This window comes from Odontomachus brunneus, unplaced genomic scaffold, assembly GCF_010583005.1.
Source record: "Odontomachus brunneus isolate Ranch 3 - 2012 unplaced genomic scaffold, Obru_v1 Obru_scaffold_020, whole genome shotgun sequence".
In the NCBI taxonomy this organism is placed as follows: domain Eukaryota; kingdom Metazoa; phylum Arthropoda; class Insecta; order Hymenoptera; family Formicidae; genus Odontomachus; species Odontomachus brunneus.
The window spans coordinates 1,890,149-1,910,695 of NW_022639470.1; the positions used below are offsets into that span (position 1 = coordinate 1,890,149).

The following is a 20,547-nucleotide window of genomic DNA, read 5'->3' on the forward strand; positions in this document are numbered from 1 at the left end:
AAGCGTTTAACCTGTTAATGATAATGAGACCGAGAATCGAGCGAAACCGCCGGAATTCGCGAGCACGTCTCACGAAAGTCGTTATCAAACTGATTAACAAGCTTTGATTAAGGCGAACTACCGTGTGTATATGTGTGTGCGCGCGCGTATGTGTCGAGCACGGAGCGCTTCATAGCATGACTCAGCTCCGCTCGAAAGATACAATACATTACATACTAGATATACCGCGAATTTCGTGCATAACAGTCTGCAGTTAATGAATATGAATTTCTGCCGTCGCGCATACCTGCGAACAGTTTTGGAACAGGCATTTAACACGAACGCTCGTACATCGGGTATTACGCGAACGCGAATAACAATAACCGCGAAGCGTGCGAAAGCTATATCCATACCTTCCTGATTGAATTTAAAATCGTTCACACTTCGATCATCGCGCAAAATAAAAAAAGGCGCCAAATGAGACGAACCAGTCAGCGCGCGAGAATTTATCTCAGGAAGAACTGCGAGATTAAATAGAAAATTTTCTTGTTTTCTCGATCTCTGCGCTGTATATTTTCTCGCGCTCTCACGTGGATCGCGCCCGCGCGCAGAAAGACGGATTAGATTCGAAATCCCATCAGTGATGGGACGCGACAAAGAACGTCGCTTTTAATTTACGATACCCACGTCCGTCCCGCCCGACATTATCGTACGTACCGCCGCACCGGGGAAATCGCGTCTTCGTATCTCAAGCGTTTCCGACTCAAAGGCGGCCTTATTTTCTCGTTAAAGAACGATTTAACGAGAAACGAAATTAAGGGTCGCGCTTCTTGCCTCGCGGAGGCAGCCGTTCGTGCCTGCGTCTGTCTATCCACTTTTCCATGGCGCACCTCGGTGTTTTCTTAGCACACTTCATCACCTTTAACCCGCACCGGAAACCGCAATAGCGTTTGGCGGCTAGTCTTTGGTTCCAAAGGTGATTCAATGGTTTCTCATTAAGTTTCTGTCTCACTTTGTCTGCCCCTTCGCTTTTTCTTGTACTATCGCTGCTGTTTACGCGATGATCGTTACTCTTCGCGCCGGGAGGAAAGGAAGCGCGCGATGTGTGTGGCAAGTACGCAGCTCTTTTCGCACGATCTAGTTTCTCCCGAAATATATGAATTACGCAGCTAACGTATCGCGCGACTCTTCTTTTTCGCCGGACATAATTGTCGTATTTCCGCGTAATTATCGTGCACTCGCGTGACGGCTTGCAACGGCTAGCGCAATTTTATCGCAATATTGCGCGGCTAAAAAATTTAAAATAGAATTTCTTAACCTACGCATTCCCTCTGTTCTCTCATTCGTCCTAATTTTCGCCAGCCGTGCGGAATTATTTAATTTGCATTAAAATGTCAATTTTTAATTTGCATAGACGAATCACACGCGAAAGGGTTCGCGAGCGGTGACTTTTTATTCTACAAATAGAGTTATTTCGATTAACGGCTAACTCTTGGAGTATTAATGACAAAGGCTTGTTTCGCTGCGCACGAACGTATTTTCGGAAACATTCGTCTGAATTTAATAATAAACGTCGACGTTAACAATGCATAATGACGAGTTAAACATAGTAGTTATAATGCTGCGCTGTTCCGATTTGTATTCGCTTCTACGTCGTACATTTTTATTCCGCTATGTACACATATACACACGCACGCACACGCACGCGATACGCATAGTCCTGGGAATATAGAGTGTAAAACGAATATTCCGTTATGTGTATTATACAGCGGTTCTATCATGGGATACGATTGCGCGGATAGCTACGGTAACTTTTATTGTGCAAACTATCATAAATTCCCGCGAAATTTCATTTCCAAACTACGCCCCACTTCTCGACTGCCGACTGTAGTATCTGCATTTTGCAGTGAGCTCCTACTATAGCGCGCGCGCGCGCGCGAGGGCGAATCGCGAGCGAATCGGGCTCACGGGCAAAACTATTTCGTCGAGGCGAGCGGGAAGAAGTTAACAGTTGGACCTGGCTATTTCCGCCAGGTATTTCGATCAAGCAAGATCTTACGCGAGATAACATTGCCGATTGTTCTATGCACTATTTCAGACGCTTGTCGGAGCGAAGTTTTGCCTCTCCCCTCCCCCCCTCCTCTTCCGTATCGCGAAAACGCGCGACGGTTCAAGAGACGGTTAAGGTTGCTGCGTGACGTCCGTACGGAGCCGCCAAGAGTGGAGGACTCTTCAATTGGGAATAGTAAACTTTTACTGCAAACTATTGCTATGAAATTCGCGCTAAGTTTTCCATAACGGAGACGTCGCAGCGACAAAACGGGGCCGTAACTATCTCCGATCCGATTGTGATCTGATCGCGATAAAACTATACAAGCTGTAGCCAAAGAAACGCGCGTAGTGGTAAGAGACAGCCCGACTATTCCGAGCCTGAACGTAATTACGTGCGAATAATTATTGACGTCGACGATATAAATATAAATACAAATATCATCGCGAGTCTCATGGGAGGGATTCAAACGGACTCTGCATCCGGTGTTGCCGCAGCGGAGGAATTGTCGCGTTACAGAAGTACAAACGCATTTAGGTATGCCGATACCGCGAGGCGATTTGTCCCACGCGTTCTACCAGCGGGCCCTTCAAACAAGAAAATCTTGGCAAAGCCGAACACGGTTCGAACATGAAGCTCGTGGGGATTTAACCGAAATGAAGTTAGAGTTTATTGGTTTACCGGCGTAAACGGAAAAGGACTTGCGCGAAACGTGCTCAATAATCCGTGCCGCTAGATTATCCAAGAGCTGGCGGCGTTTCTTTCGACGTGCTTTTACCATCGCAGCTCCGTGCGGAAATCACGATGGAATTTTAACAAGTTACATCTCGCTCGCTTGGGGAACGCACAAAGACTTATGAAAGTCATGAGTTTCCTCCCTCAGCCGGCAGGTTTTGTCGTTCCTCCGTGCCTTGTTCCGCGGTCGGTATGATATATCATGGGATAAACGCGATGTGAACATACCTGTGTATTGAAATGTTATCGACAAAAATAGCCGCCGCGACGAACTTTTATGCATGATGCATGCGTAATGTAATAACGCGATGTAAGAAATAGTTCACGCTTAATCATTAATTCCTCCTTTCTCCTCGCGGTGCCGTGGGTCGTAGAAAGAGAAAATTTAAAAATTCTCCCGCTTTCTTGGCTAATAAACTCCTTTTTCCTTGGTCGTTTATAAACTAAGAAATACCGACTGTAATTACGACGTTCCGAAAGAGCAGATGAAAATTGCGCAAACGAGGCAAACATGACATAGAAGGAATAAAGAGGAACGCGCAACGTCATTTCGATGCACAACAGGAGAGAGAAACGACACGCAACGATAGGCGTTTTACACGCGCGAGTGTAAAAATCTCTGGGCGTCAATAAATTTCGGTAAAATTCAGATACGTCTCTTCGCTTATATTTATCGTGACGGAGAAGTTTCAAATGTCGGCTTTACTCCCCTGCGGTGCGGGTATTAGTCAGTTCCTTGCGCGAATCGTATATTCCCGTGAAACTATAAGTAGCCTCCGCTTTCGAAGTCGTCATATTTCAGGATTTAATCCCACGGAAAATATATTAACGCTGCAACGCCGGGCGATAAATCAGGCAATAAAGGAAAGCTCGACGCGGCAAGGAGGTCGGATAAAAAGAAAATAGCAGGCCGGGGAAAGTGATCTTCATTATTTTTAAAAGCACTCCAGAGGCACGGTCGGAAACCACCGAGGCTGCCGGCGTGACGTATATACACGTCGCGGCCATCCCTCGAGAGCATCACGAAAGGGGTGACACCGACAAAAAATACTCGGCCAATATTTCTAATATTCTTCGTCGTCCGTCCGAGTCGGCACGTTTGCGCGCGCGATTCACTTTGCGCTCGGAGAAAAGAGAAAAAGAAGGAGGGGAGAAAAAAGGATAACGACCAGGAGCAATCGACGTAGACGGCGCGACCGAAGCTGGAAAGTTTTGCATGAAATTAACGTAGGAAAAATTACTGCTATTACCGCCGGTCCCGTACGTGCTCGGCGAAGTCGGACAGAAACGGTGGAAGCCGGCGACCACCACCGTTGCGGGAGGGAGGAAGTAAGGTGGGCGGTCAGGTTATAATTATAAGTGCGACCGTGACTAATTCAATTTTCCCCATCTGGTAGCGATTTGCAGGCGGAATAACCGCGGGGAACGACACCGCGCGGCGCGATGGGAACGTCGGCGCCGACGCGCCCTGGATAATAGCCGCAGGAAGTGTCATCTGGTATAGGCAAGACGTGTTGCGGGATGAGAGAAACGATGAAGACGGCGGCATGTAGCGCCTTTCACGCCGCGCGCCGATAGTGTTAATGCAATCGACTGGGTAAATAAGTCCCGTTTAAATGTAATATCCCGTCGAATTGTGCCTGGGGCTGTCGCCGCCGCCGCCGACGAAATCCGATACGCACACACTCGACAGATCGATACAGCGCCGGTTACTTAACGTTTACTAACTATTCAGCACTCATAGCATCGTCGCCTCTCTCCCGTCTGCCGTCGTTATCCCGTCCGTGTATCTCTCGTCTCTCCCGGTTTCTCGCACCTCCTGTCTGCCGTTGGAAATTTCGACAGACGGAATATACCGGCATCCCGTGGCAACCGTGGGGTGGCAAACGCCGTTCGCCGCAACGATAAAGAAACGAGCTTCATTCGCGCCGCGTCGTACTTTTCGCCGTCGCGTTTCTCTCTCTCGTGCTCGCGCGTATCCCGATGACACTTCGCCTTCTCGTGCATATTCCGCGGCAACGCAAAGCCGCAAGCTACGACGAAGGAAATTATTTTATTTCGCACTTCAGAATATCACCCCGCGGACTCATTCATATTCATGCCCGCGCCTGAGCACTTCGTCTCCGAAATGTGCCGTGCCGGTGGTCGTGCCGGTTAGTTTAAGATTCAAGCACGGTCTTCTTATAGTCGGCCTAACTTCGTCCCTTATTCCCTTATCGTCTTTGATTCTGTCTCTTAACGAGGACAAATATTACTTGCAATACGGTATACGAGAATCGCGCGGTTTTACTGTCGTTTGAGTTCGCAGCCATGTCGTATATCGCTTTATTACGAATGAATGAACGTGAAGGTTGTTATTTTTGCATTTTAGCACATTGTTTCGTCTCGCCACGGTACGATTCTTTAATTTTCAACATTTGAAAATGTTATATTATAACACACTCATAAAAAAACGAAAATAACAATCTCAATTAGGGAGGTTAAGGCCCAATTTCGGATCAAACTTTCTTTTTTCGAGACTCAAACTTGGTTTATCAAGATATTTAAAAAGTAGATATTATAATGAAAACACACACACATATATATATGGAAACATTTTTTTATACTCCTCGGTTCTTTTATAACTATATTTCACAGCAACTATATTACATTTACGAACATTTTTAATATTTAAGAAGAAAATCTAGGATATCAGTTGTTTTACCAAGTCTTTAGATTTATGAAACTGCTGATAGGTTGTTCACGCGCGCTTCGTATATACTATTATTCTATATACATTAAAATAATATAAATTACGAACATTATTAATATAAAATCGAGTATTATATAACCCGTTTTACGGACACACAATATTTATTATAATTGGGATTACGTGTAAGAGAATTTTTAATTATTTTTTTAGAATTTAGAATAAACTAATTTAAAGTATAATAATTTCGTTTTAGAACTATAATGTTAGTTACTTGTATTGGTATCAGCAGTTCGTTTTCATGCTCGACCGACAAATTTATGTAAATGATGGAAAGTTACTCTAACCTTAAATGACCTATAATTAGGGTCGTTACCTTACCTTACGTGATAGCGTAATCGACTGGAAGCAAAATACTTTAATAATTTTCATTGTGTCACGAGGCGAAATATTCGAAGCAAAATTTGGGTAGATCTTGACGTGCACACAAATGTGGTTTGTGTTAATTAGTCCGAATGAATATTTCTGTGTAGAACTTCGCGATTGATCGTTGCTAATTAATGTCTAGGCGAATCATATCTATGAGCTTGATTCATCCTGTTGCTCGCGTTATCATTCATATGCGCATCAACGAGATGACAATCGGTTTATTTCCGCAAATTAGAGACGGGTCTTATTCAGCTGTTATTCGGAATGCGAGGTCTAGTTACAGATCTGATTGTCTTGCGACGAGTAAACCCTCTCCAAATAATGCCATCCCTATGGTTTATCTAAACAACCCCAGCTCCGCACATTGCCGGCTTAGTGCAAGCTACTCGGTTGATTAGGGTGCAAACGAATCGTAAGCATTAAATTATTCGTCGTCACCCGTTCCGTTCCACGGTTGAGATGGTTAATTAACGGTCTAGCTGGTGTGCTCGATTAGTTGACGTTATTAATGCGATATGATTAAAAGTTTTCTAGGTCACGTTCTATAAAATACGTTTATTTCGCCTCGCTTGAAATCCGATATATTGATATCATACATAGAAGAATCTTGCTCTTTTTCCCTTATTTTCATCGAATATTATACGTTATTTTACAATATTTCGGAATGAAAGATTCTACTCTCAAATAAAATATAAAATATTAAAATACGCAGTGCTAAATGTTTCGAAATAGAAGAGGATGCACGACTTGATATCGAATATACTTTGTACGAGCTGTATAAAAAATCATCTTCATTAATAATGATAACGATTATTTTAATTATAATAACTATGATGATTCGTCACAAATGATATTTACTATTAAACCTTCAAACAATGAAAAATAATTGAATTCAAAGTATTAAATAAATCGCACGAGAGATGTATTTTATAGATATCTTTTGTCTTGATTTATAGTAAAAGCTTTATGCTGCAATTGTAAACAAATATACAAATAAATAGTAAAATCGTAAAATCGTAAAATCGTAGCTTACGAAAAAAAAACAAAAAAAAATCGTGGACATTTACGAATTATCATATGGCATACGGTCCGTATAGAATTGCAAATATACTCATAAGTTCTTACGAGTCTTACGAGAATAAGTTATGAGTTTTACGATTTTGTCTAGAATTGCACTATTGGTCTCGTTATTATTACGATTGAAGAGACAACGATAAGTTTCTAAATTGCATGAGAATGGATTCATCATGTAGAGTAGTTTCCCGATTTGAATCTACCACCCTTGATCCTCCTTCGAATCGTAATAGAGCAGTGAAATATACGATGCGGAATCTTGCGCTAAGAAGATTGCCTTTTGTTTCATGTCTCTATTTCGATTCGTTCGCAAGTTATGAGCCTTTAAATTCTCTGCTCACTCGCATTAGCGAATGCCGGCTAGCGTGCTAGAGACTTGAACGACCACATGGGTGAGCAGAGCTGAAGAGCATTTGACGAGAGTGGGGATGCGGGCCCCGAAGCGATATCGCGTGAAGCCTATTTACTCACTCTGGCTATTGTCAATTGGGTCGGAACTGACGAATAGCGACTATTTTTCTACTAATCAGAGCAAACCGGCCACCGATCGAAATTAGTGATTGCCAGTTAGACAATGTTCTATTTTTGATCATTGTCAGTTGCGATCCAATGGGCAATCGCTAATGTGTGTTATGAGCTTAAAATAGTTAGACAAACTTTCGGAAACTTTTGTTTGGGATTATAGATCCATGCACCGCGTTCATTCAACAAATGTCACTGGCTCTGCAGTAAAAATAGCGAACCGGTCGAGAGCGCAGTTCAACAAAATTGTTGATAACTTTACTTGTAGACATCGTAGTGACTTGAAATAAAAATCATTGTAAAGCGAAAATTCGTGCACTTCTCATAGATGTGAAATCGTTTTTCCTCAAAATAAGAACAAATCTATGCGGTTAAATAGGAAAAACTGATTGTTTTCGAGTTGATTGCGTTATACTTCCCAACAATATATGTATTTGATTATTCCAAGAATAATATTTAAAAAATTGTAAAGCGAGAAAATAAGGAAAATTATTTGATTTATTTACATATCGTTACTAAAAATGTGTTAATTAACGCGCAACGAGATATCTGGCGTATAACTCTTCAACTTGTGTTTTATATTTGAAAACTCTGTATATGTATCCACGCTTGTATGTACATATGATACTACTCTCACGATACGTATCTCTATTGCTCTCATCAATTGTAACAGTGGCTGAAACGCAACGAATATCTATATTAAAGATCTCGCGAGAAATCTACGTTGGCGAAACATCGCAAATTATGGTGCAAAGAAACGTTGGTTTCATCCGGAACGTAAGGGTTGTCGTCTCGTTTCCCGGAAAATTGGTCAGATCGTAAGATTTCCCGAGTGCCCATGTTACCGATTAGTCTCAGCGCACACGACGGCGAGATCGCGTTTCAGGCAAGAGGGGAATTCTCTTGTCGGGGGAACAGGTGGAGCGGGAAATCGGACGGAAAGTAAGGAAGGAAGGAAGGAAGGAAGGAAGGAAGGAAGACGAGAGGAAGTGAAGGAATGAAGGAAGGAAGCAAACGCCGAACTCGCATTACAGTCGTAGCGATAGACTTCCCCGAGAGTAGGAGAAACTATGGGGTCGGCGGGGGTACAAGTCGAGCGGCAGCACGTCACCATTGTGACGAATGATTCGCGCGTGTTCCGTCGAACACTGACGTTACGACCGGCGCGCGTCGCACCGCGGTGCCGATGCCTTCCGTCCCGACGCGGAAGCCGGCACATGGCTTCGGAATCACGGGTGTTGGCGATATCGATCGGCGCGGGACGGGCAAATAGAGGGAGACGAGGACGGGGAGGTACTTAGAGAACCATTGCATACCGAAACTCTCCCTCCTCTCTCTCTCTCCCTCCCCCCCTTTCTCGCTCTTCCTCTCCGCAGGAGAGGTTTTCGCCGCGGATTTTCGCGAACAAAAAGGCGGACTAGAATCCTGACGAGAAAGACGAGGATGTGGAGAACTGGGGAACTAGAGAACGAGCCAGAGGAGAGAGCGACAGCGCACGAAAGTGCAGTAGGCAGGGACGCGGGTGCGACGGACGCGAGGAGGGTTTAGATGAGTGGGTGGATGAGGTGGAGTTGGCGAGATTTCATCCGGCTTTTGTGACGCAGCTGATATATTTTTATCTGACGTTGGGATTCGACGACTGCTCGAACCGCTCTTAGCCGAGCTCTCGTCTGATATCGACCGATAAGACATATGCAAATGGTTATTAAGCCGCGCCGGGCGAAAGCGGGACGTTCGTTTCGATTCGCGGAATTCCGCCGGGATTTGTCGCTGCTAGTCATAAAGGCACGGCTATTGAGGATTCAGACTTGCCGGTACGCTGATCGTGTACGTGATCGAATGTAGGGCATCCGCGCGACAAATTTTGAGAGAGGCGATACTTCGCACATTAAAAAAGCACGCTGGACTGAAGCGGGAAATGCGCTGGAGTATTTCGTTACTTTTGGTGCGACTATCCAATATTCAAGTTATATTTGACGAATGGCAGTATAAAGTAAAAGCACTAATATCTGAACAATAATAACACTGGCACCAAACTCTGGACATTCTTATTATTTTTACGAATTTAAACTTTCAACTAAACTAATACGAATTTAAACTTTCAACGTAATATATATATATATATATATATATATATATATATATATATATACAGGGTGTCCCGAACCTCCATGATAACCTTTGGTGAGAACGTTGGTGAGAACCTCCATGATAACCTTTGGTAGAACCGATTAAGGTGAGCAAGAAAGTTCTGTGCCGTTTTGCAATATTCGCTATAATAGTCGAGATATTAATTAAAAAAGATTAGTGAATGATCACGCGCAATATGGTAGATGAGCTGCAGTGGCGCTGTCTGCCGTTGCATAGTTATACTATATTAGTATATTAAATAGTATATTAAATAGTATATTATAGTATATTAAATCAAACTGAATAAAAAAGTCCTTTACTATTTTGTAAATTACCATATAAATTTTTAGATATTAATTAAAGAAAATTTATGCATTATGGTATACAATCAAATATGTAACAATTTTCTTTAATATTTAAAAATCTATGTGGTCATTTGCAAAATGGTAGAGAACTTTTTTGTTCAGTTTGACTTTATATATAAGTATACAACGGCAGACGGCCCCACTGTAGCTCATCTACTATATCGCGCGTGATCATTTACCAATCTTTTTTAATTAATATCTCGACTATTATTACGAATATCGCAAAACGGCACAGGACTTTCTTGCTCATCTCAATCCGTTCTACGTTCTCACTAAGGGTCATCAAGGAGATTCGGGACAAAATATATATATATATATTTTTTTTTTTAGATTAAAAATTAAATATTCGTATTTAAAGACCAGAACAAATACAAATATCTAGAGTTAGGCATCAGTGTTGTTATTATATATATAGTGTCTAGGTATTGGTACGCTTCCATGTTTAGTTATTACCTTTATTCATACTTGATTGTAAATCATGCTGAATGCAAATAACATACAGATGCAAAGTAACGGAGTGACTTTTGAAGCGTCCGAATAACTCAAAATACTAATACGCGTTGTTCTGCATTTTTAAGTCACGATTCAAACGTTATCGTTGCAGTATTGTGCTTCTCCTTATTACAAAGCATGAGCTTCTACGCTGAGAAAAAAGAAGTATTTTATACAATTCTTGTAATTTCCTGCGCGACGAGGTCATAAATGTCTCCGTAAATCTGGTCGTTAAAGCTATCCCGGTATAACGCAGGTTTGCGCAAAAGGCCGGAAAGGTCGTAACTCCGATTCTGGAAACAACTGCATAGATATTCTATCGTATTACTATGTCATTATGAGTACATCGCGTTAGCTTTTCCCGAACAGGGAATTGTTTCCTATAGGATTATCTATGTGACATGTCTCATTTCAGAAAATGCACGCAATAACCTAACATAATTTCCGACATAATTTTAGTTGGGATAATTGATCCCTAATCACGTTAATTTTTGGTTCCATTTAACACTTGCGCGTTGATGTCTTTAATCTATTCATTAATAGTCTGTTTAACATTCAAGCTATCGAGAAAATGTAGTGTGCGAAATAGCATTGTCGTTAAAATTGAATTGCGGTACTTGACATGTCGGCGATAACAGGATCAATTTTGCATGAGCGCATAAATCATGGGAGTAAATCAGATTTGAAAATTCATCACACAATTGTTGGAAGCAGACGTGGTCACGCGTATTCTCACCGACTAAGAAAGAAAAGCGTTTCATTCGCCGCACAGAGTGACGTTCGCAACCACCGTATGATTTAACGGAAGACTTGTTGACACTTATCGTCTGCTGCAAAACAATCGATGTACGCGGCGTGAGAGGAAAAAACGAAAGAAAGGAAGAAAGGAAAAAAAATTCGCGCGTCGTAAAAATCCATTGCTAGGCGATGGTACTCGCACGGTTATTTTCAATGGAGATTATACGTATAAAACAATCTGCGCTCGATACAGCGATAAGCCCACAGCGGGTTTATCGTCGCGGTGTAATATCGAAAAGAGCTCGAGGTTGGCGCTATGGGTAGGAATCGAATCGCGCGTGGGAGGAGAGAAAGTTATTTTACAAGCAGGCGAACCAGCGCAGAAGCGCGAAATGGCCCATTTCATGAGAGGTACCCCGCGACTCTACGTAGACGTACGTACGCGCTCAACATTTGCGCATGTACACACACACACACAAGTGTACATATATGCGCGTACATAAACATGCGACCGTTAACACGACGCGAAAGCGCCGGTGTCTCGTAGTTTATTTTGGCCTTTAACACAAACAACAAGGACGATAATGCTCGGTCCCGGCTGACACTCGCAACGTACGGCCACGTGAGCCTGATTTTCGACATCGAGTGCATTCCCGCAACATCCCGCGGGACCTCGCGGCTTTCGCTAGCGATTTCCAGCTGGATTGCTCTCGTCAACGTATGGTCACTCACTGTTATTGTAATTGTCCAATAATGATGCATCCTGCGTACCGTGATGGTGGCCCGATGTCTGTGCCTGTATCTCCAGATTCCTCGCTTGACGTCCTGCAATGACAAGAGAAGAGATACGGGTGTTACGAGATGTTAGAGATCGGGAAACTGTCGGTCGTGTGATTGAGTTAAAGGTGACGTACAGAGAGCGACATAATGGCCGCTTAATGGCACGTCTCGTTGAATAAACGGCGATATTTCGACGATTATTCCGAGAGAGTGACATTTATAATATAAAACAAAATTATTTGTAGCAGAGGTGGTAATATTTCAGATGTACTGAAAAAAAATACTTGAAAACTTACTTATAGAATTGTAAGATTTATTTGCAATAAATTTTATATCGCGCAAATCAATTTTCAAGTATTTTTTTTTTCTTATTTTTGTCGTGTTTCTCGAATAGTCGCGTTGCATAAAAATTACAACACGGTTAAAGTGACTGAAAATTTTCGCTTATTTTTTAAGAAATTATATATTCTTCTATTTATTGCACTTTTAGTGTACTCTTTCAGGCGTATCGAGAAGTGTCGCACATACGCGGTTGAAACACTGAAATAAATTAATTATCTTTGCACGCCTCAAAACCTTTGGTTGTTTATACGGGATTATAATGACAACGATCAACGTGATACTGTATCAGGAACCGTAGACCGTAACGATGTGAAGTATACCAAAGATCCGATTAAATTGCAAAACATCAGTGAATCAGTTTAATCGAAATCCATTAAATCAAACCTGCGATATCGAGTAGCCGGGCATTATTCGTGAACTCGGTTAACGCACGAAGAGAGACTCGAGTATTCGACACAGAGAGTACCCGATTACACCGACAACATCGTATTGAATTCGCGTCCGTTCCCGAAAGTTTGCTCGCAACACCGGAAATCGCAATTAAATCCTCTAAATTCGCAGTGTTAAATGTCCACAAAATGTCGTGCCTAAGGAAATGTAGCTTTTCGATTCGATCCGTAAATAAAGTATATCCTGGCTCTTTGTAGATTCCTCAGTGTGTGTGTGTGTGTGTGTGTGTGTGCGAACTGAGACTGTTGAATAAAATATTTCTCTAAGATGGCAAACGGTGTGGAAGAAATAAATACGCAGTGAGTAAGAAACGTCTCTTTTCTCGCCAATTTAAATTTTCGTCGTTAATATTAATCGACAGTTTATACAGGCACGCCCTTAACACACGACCGATAAAAACGCAGAAAATCTGGTCGGAACGATCGATTCGGTTGCACCGGCAAAGTCATGCACAGCTTCGTGATGCAGCCGCGGACATTTTCGATCGGGAGTAAAAGTCGCGAAACTCGATGCGTAGCCGGGCTACCACATACACACGCGGTCGCTCCTCTACAATGGGTCGTGCTGTGCAGCGTAAAGATAGGATGTCGACTGACTGTAGAGCGCGCAACCGAGCCGCGAGTCCTGACGAGTGTGAAATTACAGCGCGTTGTTTAAAATGCCTCGTGGCGCTTTTCAATACGTTTGAAAGATAAATCGGACGCTCCTCGGCCTGCGCGCGGCCATTAAATCCATCGATAATAAAAGCGAACCGTTACACACGCGTATTCACACACACACACACACACACACACACATGGGCTGCGCCTCCACAATGCTCGCTAGCCTATGCTTGGATCAGAGCAAAGCTTTGAACTTATCGATAATGGGTACACTCGGTTATTTTATCCCAACTGTATTTTCGTATTGGGATGCTGTTTCTTTTTCGTTGTCATTTTCGAGAATTAAAAAGATATTTAATCGTTTGTAATCTGTATAATTACAATTTTTCTTTTTTGCGCTCATACGAGAGCGCGGCAGTCTTTTCAACGATTGACGTATGTTTGCGCAGTGGAGTTCTCTCTCTGTCAAATTAAAAAAAAAAAAAAAAACTTTTTCGTCCGCTACTTTTTGAGAGCCCTTAATCCCCAAAAAGGGGATATTTTGTTACCTCGGGGAATATTTTATTTGCGGTTTTTCGCCTCTGACGTCGGCGAAACCGGTGTCAGTGTGACAGATGGATCCAATAATACATATCCCTCTCTGTGAAATTGCTGCATTTTCATCTTTTTCTTCAGTAGACATACAGATACGCCATATATCCATTAACAGGTAGTAGGATTAGATGTCGTATCCGGGATTAAAAAGTTTACTGGACTACTTTAAACGAACGGGTAAACAGGCGAAACGCCACCGAGTCGCGCATGTATTTGCAAGGCAACGTGCGTCCGAATTGTTGTTGTGTGTCGGCCGTGTACGAATCGTCGCAAATTTTGCGGGTAGTAACGCGCGATATTTTCCGACGCGAATTCGAGGTGACGAAACTATCTAAACTTGGAGATTATGACAACCGTTTGTCGCGAGTTTAACGATGTTCAGTGACGGCGCTTCCCCGATAGTTATATAACTTCGTGCGTCTCATAAATGCGAGCCACGGAGCAACTTGAGGATAATTACATTCGCAGATGACAGAGGGTAAAATTACTTGCATTATGAGCACGGGAGTAGTAGATTACACGAGGGAAATGTAAATTTGTAAAAGCCAATATATACGCGCGTTTTATGTCTTCTGCGCAAGTGAAAATTGGAAATTATAATTACGAGCGCCGTGAGTAATTGCACACGGCGTTGCAATAAATTAATGACAAACATAAATCTGTCGAAATGCTGCGCTCCCGCGCAAATCTGCTGCTGTATGAAACAAAAAAAAAAGAATATACACACACGCGCACACACACACACATATATATACACACACACACACACACACACGCACACAAACTAAAAGAGAAGGCAAAACAAGCGAGAAAAAATCTATGTAAATTTCCGCGAGATTAATTTATAATAAACGCGCGCAGGTGAAATTTTTCGAGATAAACGCGGAAAACGCGTTCGTTAGCCGTACGAATGAATGTTTCACGAGTTCCTCTCTGTGTGCCTTACGTACTTCACAATATTTCCGTCCAGTTTTGTATATATTTTTTCAAACGCGCATTGTAATGTATGCATCTGGAATATGTTTACGATGCGTTATGCACAAAAGTTCTCTCTCTCTGTCTCTCTGCTCGCCGAGTAACACCCGACGCGCTATAAAAACCGCAGCGGCAAATGCACTTCCGCGCGCTTTCTCGGGTGTTCTCGCGCGGGCTCGCGAGCCAGGCTGCGCTTGGCCACATTTTCACGGTATCTTTGCCAGTTCTCTCGCGCATTTTCAAATTTTCTGTTTCGCTCGAACTTGGATAACTGAGTTCCATTGACCGCTGTTCCATTCAAGCTCGCGCCAACGTGCGCCGCTAAGAAAGGTCTCATTGTTAGAGTTGGTACTGTCACAGCCGTTCGCTCGCTCGCTCACTTTTTCCTTTTCTTTTCACAGCGAGCATAACTACAACTATTGCGCAATTGTATTTTCCGCGACGGCGTCGTCGTCCCCGTCGTCTTTTCGGGCGGTCGCCCATCCGTTTATTTAGAAGGCGCCTTCTCATGAAACTGTGTGATATCGCGCACGTCCGTGGTAAGATTAATGGGCCAATCTTGGCGCCGAGCGCGGTTACGCGCAATCAGGGGGACAGCTTTTCGGAGCTTCAACCTTTCATCGTGATAGCGACGACGTGCATACCATCCACTCGTGCGTCTCACGGTGACCTCCGCGCGGCCCCGAGATTTACGCGGCTACGTTGAGACTATTCAAGTCTCTGCGGTATTTACTTTACGTTCCGTCATGGGGTTCACGCAAGCTCCGTAAAACGTAGTCTCGCTCCGCAGAGCTCGCGATGTAACGCAGTCACGGGATTGCGTCGTCGTCGTTGCGAGCGGAGCGAGGCGGAATTTTATCGCCGCGCGAGTATATCCGGAAATTTTTGACGCCGCGATATTTCCGCCGTTGGTGGCTGAGCGACAACGGTCTCGCCCAGATTGCAAAAGAACGCCGAGACAGTTAATACAGCGCGCTTGATTTTCTTTGAAAACGAAGACTCACACAAAACACTCCTGTAGACGGTTATCGAACGACGTAATATTTGTCACGGACGAGCGGGTCACTCGGGAACGGAATCGATTTGTCTTTTCTCGTGAATTCACATCGAAAGGTCAAACTGCCAGGAACTATTTATCAAGCGACCGGAACATACCGGGGGGAGAACTAAAGAGAGAGAGAGAGAGAAAAAGAAGAAGCAGAAAGTCGCGAGAAAGAATAATGAACTCGCTTGAAAAGTCTCGCAAAGGCATCTCGCAACAAATTATCGTTGCTTTCTTCGCGCGGCGTTCTCTGCCCGCCGTGTTCCCGTCAAATGTCGTCGTTTATTCGTCTCCATGAAGTCATACCTGTCGCAGATCGGACTCGGTCATCAATAATCTTCTTATTTCCCTGTGTAACGTAATCCGATTAATATGTAAACGGGAGCCAAATATGCGCGGAATACCGTGCCGGGGATTTGATGTTTCAGGATCACGAATCGATATTCCGGATTTATGTCGTACGAAATTATATCCAACGTAACGTGAGACATACGCGAGTCGCGAAAACACATCGACATCGCAAGATATTTGCGAACATGTAACGTGTAACATGAGTCGAGGTAAAAGTGGCGTTGTCGTTATAATTAGTGTAACTATTGACCGAGGAATGAACGCGTGTATAATTAACGAAGTCTTTTTTTTAGGAACAAATAGTCTGTCATTGTGTGTTTCGCGGTTATCTAATTACATAAATGGAAACTGAGACATAAAATAAATGGAAGGTAAAAGCAGATTACACAGCGGCGTAATCCAACGGGTATTATTTCATGGCGAGCCTTATCTCTCGCTGTGCCCAACCGTAGAACACTTTCGGTCGGATTAGCTTCATTGTTCAAAACTCGAGCACATGACGTTACGTATCCATATGGCGATAAATGCTCCCACATTTCTCACGCCGATTCTGCCGACCGTGGCCCGAAACCGCATCATCCCCGCCGTTTTCGCTCGCAGGCTCGCGAGCTCGCTGACTTACGGCGGATAATGAAAGTCATAGTCTACTTAACATAATTTCGTGCACATTGATTATTCACTTTGTCTCGCTCAATGGTTCCTCGACCGCATGTAAATTCCCGGAGGAGCGAGAGAGTCCCCGAGCGGCACTAGGAAGTTGCACGACCAAGTAAGGTACGACGCCTAATACAGCTTTATACACCCAGAGGAGTGTTTTACCCAAGTTGGTTCGTTCCGGTCTGTCGCCACTTTTCCGATAGGCTCTTTAACTAATTCAAGCGACGGCGCCGTAACAACCGAGATAAAATTCAGCAGAGAATTAAAAAGGCAAAGGCCGGAGGCAGAGAGAACTCAACTCGGCTCGGCCGAGGCGGCGCGCAACTCGCCTGCATATTAAATTGATGAACATCAGCCCGCACTGAAACTCGCATCGCGATTCATTACGGATGAACAAAGAGACACATCTTAATTTTGTATCGATGTTATAATATTGACGAGAGTGTCATAAGAGCAGTAGCTGATCTCGAAATGCGCGCGGAACTTTTTTCGCTCGGAAGAAATTGACATTTATGACTCGCGTCGTCATCCGCGCTCGTTCGCGAGTGTCGCCGGTGGACGACCCGAAGAATGAAATCACATTCTCTGTCGCGGCAGGTTCGCGAACCGAAACGACAAGGGGAAAAACGAAAAGGATGTACACAGCGGCGTCTTCTCTCATTGCAGCGCGCTTTTGCCTACAATTTTACGCTCGAGATAACTTTCGCTAATTCTGTGTGCCTTTAGAGTCCTGCTAAGTCGCTCCTCGCGCGTTCAGCTTTTAAATTTAATTAATACCTCCTTCAGTTATCGGGGAATAAGTCAAAGTCGCGCGCGGGTTTGCAACAGCTACAAAGATACACGAGTCTCGAGAGGCTAAGGATATTACAGAAACCTGCAGGGGAATAAATTTAATTTTACACTCAACCGTGTTAATCCTTCTCTCTTTATGCACTGCCTGGATCTTCCTGCTTGCGGGGGCGACGAGGCAAGGATGGCACGGAGAAGAAGAGGTGAGAAAGAGGCGCGAACAGAAGTAACGCGTAGACCGAATGGTGGATGGCCGGGAAAGGCGAGGGAAAACAGAGAAAGAGAGAGAAAGAGGGGGGGAAGGTGCAATGGGGTCAGGAAAACCGGTAGTGCGCGCGCGGAAAGGGAAAGGATGAGATCCGCGAGGAATAAAAGGACTAACTCCGAGGTACCGACAAGTTGAAAAACTAGGTAAAATTGGATCTTGCAGAGCTGTCTTCGTCCGCGGAAGCGCAGAAGTGGCAATCGCGCAGCAAATTAAGCGGGACCGTCGTAAAGGAGCGCGAGAACGGTTATGCACTGTCCTAAACTTCCACTGTCTTACCGCCATCTTTCTCCCGTTCTCTTCTCTTTTTCCTTTTTTTCGAACTTCTTCGCGCTTCCGTTTAATAATAGATGAATCGGAGCGGCGTTCTCTACTCTCGCCATACGGCGCGGAGGAACGCCTCGGGCGAGTTTCTAAAGTCCCACGTAATCTTCGGACGATCTTGTAGTCGTGGAATTACAGAGTGTCGAGTCAGTGCATTAGGCTCGATCTCGTATCCACCAAGTTTTCTGTGCACGTCGCGCAATCATTTCTCTCGGTGTGTCGTCCACCTGACATCTCATCGTGTTCTTCACTGATATACATACAAAAAGGTATAATAGTGTGCTTAACGGAATCCTCGTATATACGGTCTCAAGAGGATTCTTTTAAAACCAGAAGGAAGTCTTCCAACATTCAAAAAAACTCCAATTGCAAGATGTTATTGCCTGTAATCCTATATTTCAAGCGAAAACTTTTATAGAAAGTAAAGAAATTTATCCCTCTTCTATAATGAAGCGGACTGCTAATTGGGAATCTACTAGATATTTCTCCAACTTTTTTCCTCTTTTTTGAATCACAAGGAATATGATCCCTTGAAGCACAATACGCGTGACAAGCAAAATTTGTACTGTAGGTAAAAAACGTTCCAACTTTAAGAACATTGTGCTTAGAATATTTTCCTTTTAATTTTAGAAAAATCCTTTTGGCCATACACAAGAGGATTCTTGTCATGAATTTGTTTTAATCCGTATCGTAATACTACGAACAAAAAAGATATGGTTCCATTTGAAAAGCAATCTTGCTTTTCTTTTCATGCAAAAGACCGTTTTCGAAAATCTTTACTGTTGCACCTTGTTGTCGTTTAAAAACTGATCAGTTTTCCGGTCCGTAACCATTGTAACTGATCAAGCAATAGTGAATATCCTGTTCCACTATTGAATGAGATAACATCTTTTTGACTGAGATATCTCCTAAGAGATTGATCGAAAGATAATTTTGCCGAGAAATTCGCGATTAAATACATTCGATCGCGGATACGGGAACTACTAACAATAATGCATCGCTTTCTCGTCGTAATGTGCCGCACTTTGCATCGGGTATCGAAGCGACGGGCTTGTACTACGAACGCGTTCGATCCGCGCGAGCGTTACCGAGAAGCATCGTGAAGAATAGATCGCGCGGGAGCTGAAATCTCCTAGATTTAAATTACTGTCCTTTTAATTTCATTCTCAATTGTTCCCCGGTTCCTTACCGATATCTCTGGAGAAATTTTCATTGAAAATTCCCAACGGAATAAAGAAAAATTGGCCGACGGCGTAAATGAGACGTTAATTGCCCCGCCGCTCGCGGATTCAATGAAACGCTCATTACCGCCTCGTCCGGACGAGGAAGCGCGCTCGTAGCCGCCTTTCGTCTTCGCGCACTAAATAAAATATGGGTCAAAGTATCGTCCTCTTGCCTTGCGCCCGGCATGGCCGTGCCGCTTGGCCCGGAGTCAGCATAAGTTCACAACTTGGTGGTGAAGGAAGCCCCTTGCGGCAAACTGCGTACCCGCAGAATCTCGTGAACAGACTCGGCGCATGCCGGTCCCAGGAAGAAGAGCGGACGGGTGAACGAGGAAGCGGTGGCGGAAGGTATTTCTTGGGTCGCGGCATGCTCCCTTATCCCGAATACGTAGCAGCACGCGCACACCAACCACGTAGACCCGGCGTGTAGCCGAGTGCAAGTGTTTCCTCGTCGGATGAAATGTTAATAGCGACGAGATGCGTGCGCGCCCCCGCGGCCCTATACAGCACCCCGTCTACCGGTCTGTGAACTTTTCGCGTAACACCCGACATTGCGTCGCTATCGTGCATTCTTTTTGCACGGTACGCCGAGCAAGGTGGAGAATACTCCGCATTCTTGCGCGAGTGCACGAATCGGGGGTGTCTCGAATTCTCCCTCGGCCGCGTTAACAGCGCGAGTGCGCTTTATTTTTTTCTTCCCTTTCCGTCCTCTTCTTTTTTTTCCTCTCTTTGTGCTCCTTTTGCTAACGGGAAGCTCGAGTGATTCATGGAAACCGGTAAATCAACTTGACTACCGGCTCCTTAAGGGAATAATTTCGGTCTTAGCGAGTGATTTATGAATTAATATCTTTGTTAAACCGCCGGGTGTATTCGGTCCGTGAGCGGTCAGTATGCGTTGAATCTCTCTCTCTCTCTCTCTCTCTCTCTCTCTCTCTCTCTCTCTCTCTCTC

At 43.9% G+C, this 20,547-nt stretch overlaps 1 protein-coding gene and 1 long non-coding RNA gene across 9 annotated transcripts in view; one reads left to right on the top strand and one right to left on the bottom strand.

Moving 5' to 3' along the window:
- Positions 1–20,547, top strand: part of LOC116842051 — a 256,493-nt gene that overhangs the window by 94,578 nt on the left and 141,368 nt on the right. The window lies entirely within an intron of this gene.
- Positions 1–20,547, bottom strand: part of LOC116842049 (neurotrimin-like) — a 206,183-nt gene that overhangs the window by 33,403 nt on the left and 152,233 nt on the right. For 6 of the 8 annotated variants that reach the window (XM_032810696.1, XM_032810698.1, XM_032810697.1 and 3 more), the window contains one exon: positions 11,936–12,028. In XM_032810696.1, coding sequence (XP_032666587.1) covers positions 11,936–12,028 — 93 coding nt within the window. The remainder of the gene's footprint in view (positions 1–11,935; positions 12,029–20,547) is intronic. The other 2 variants (XM_032810702.1, XM_032810700.1) reach the window with 1 other exon arrangement.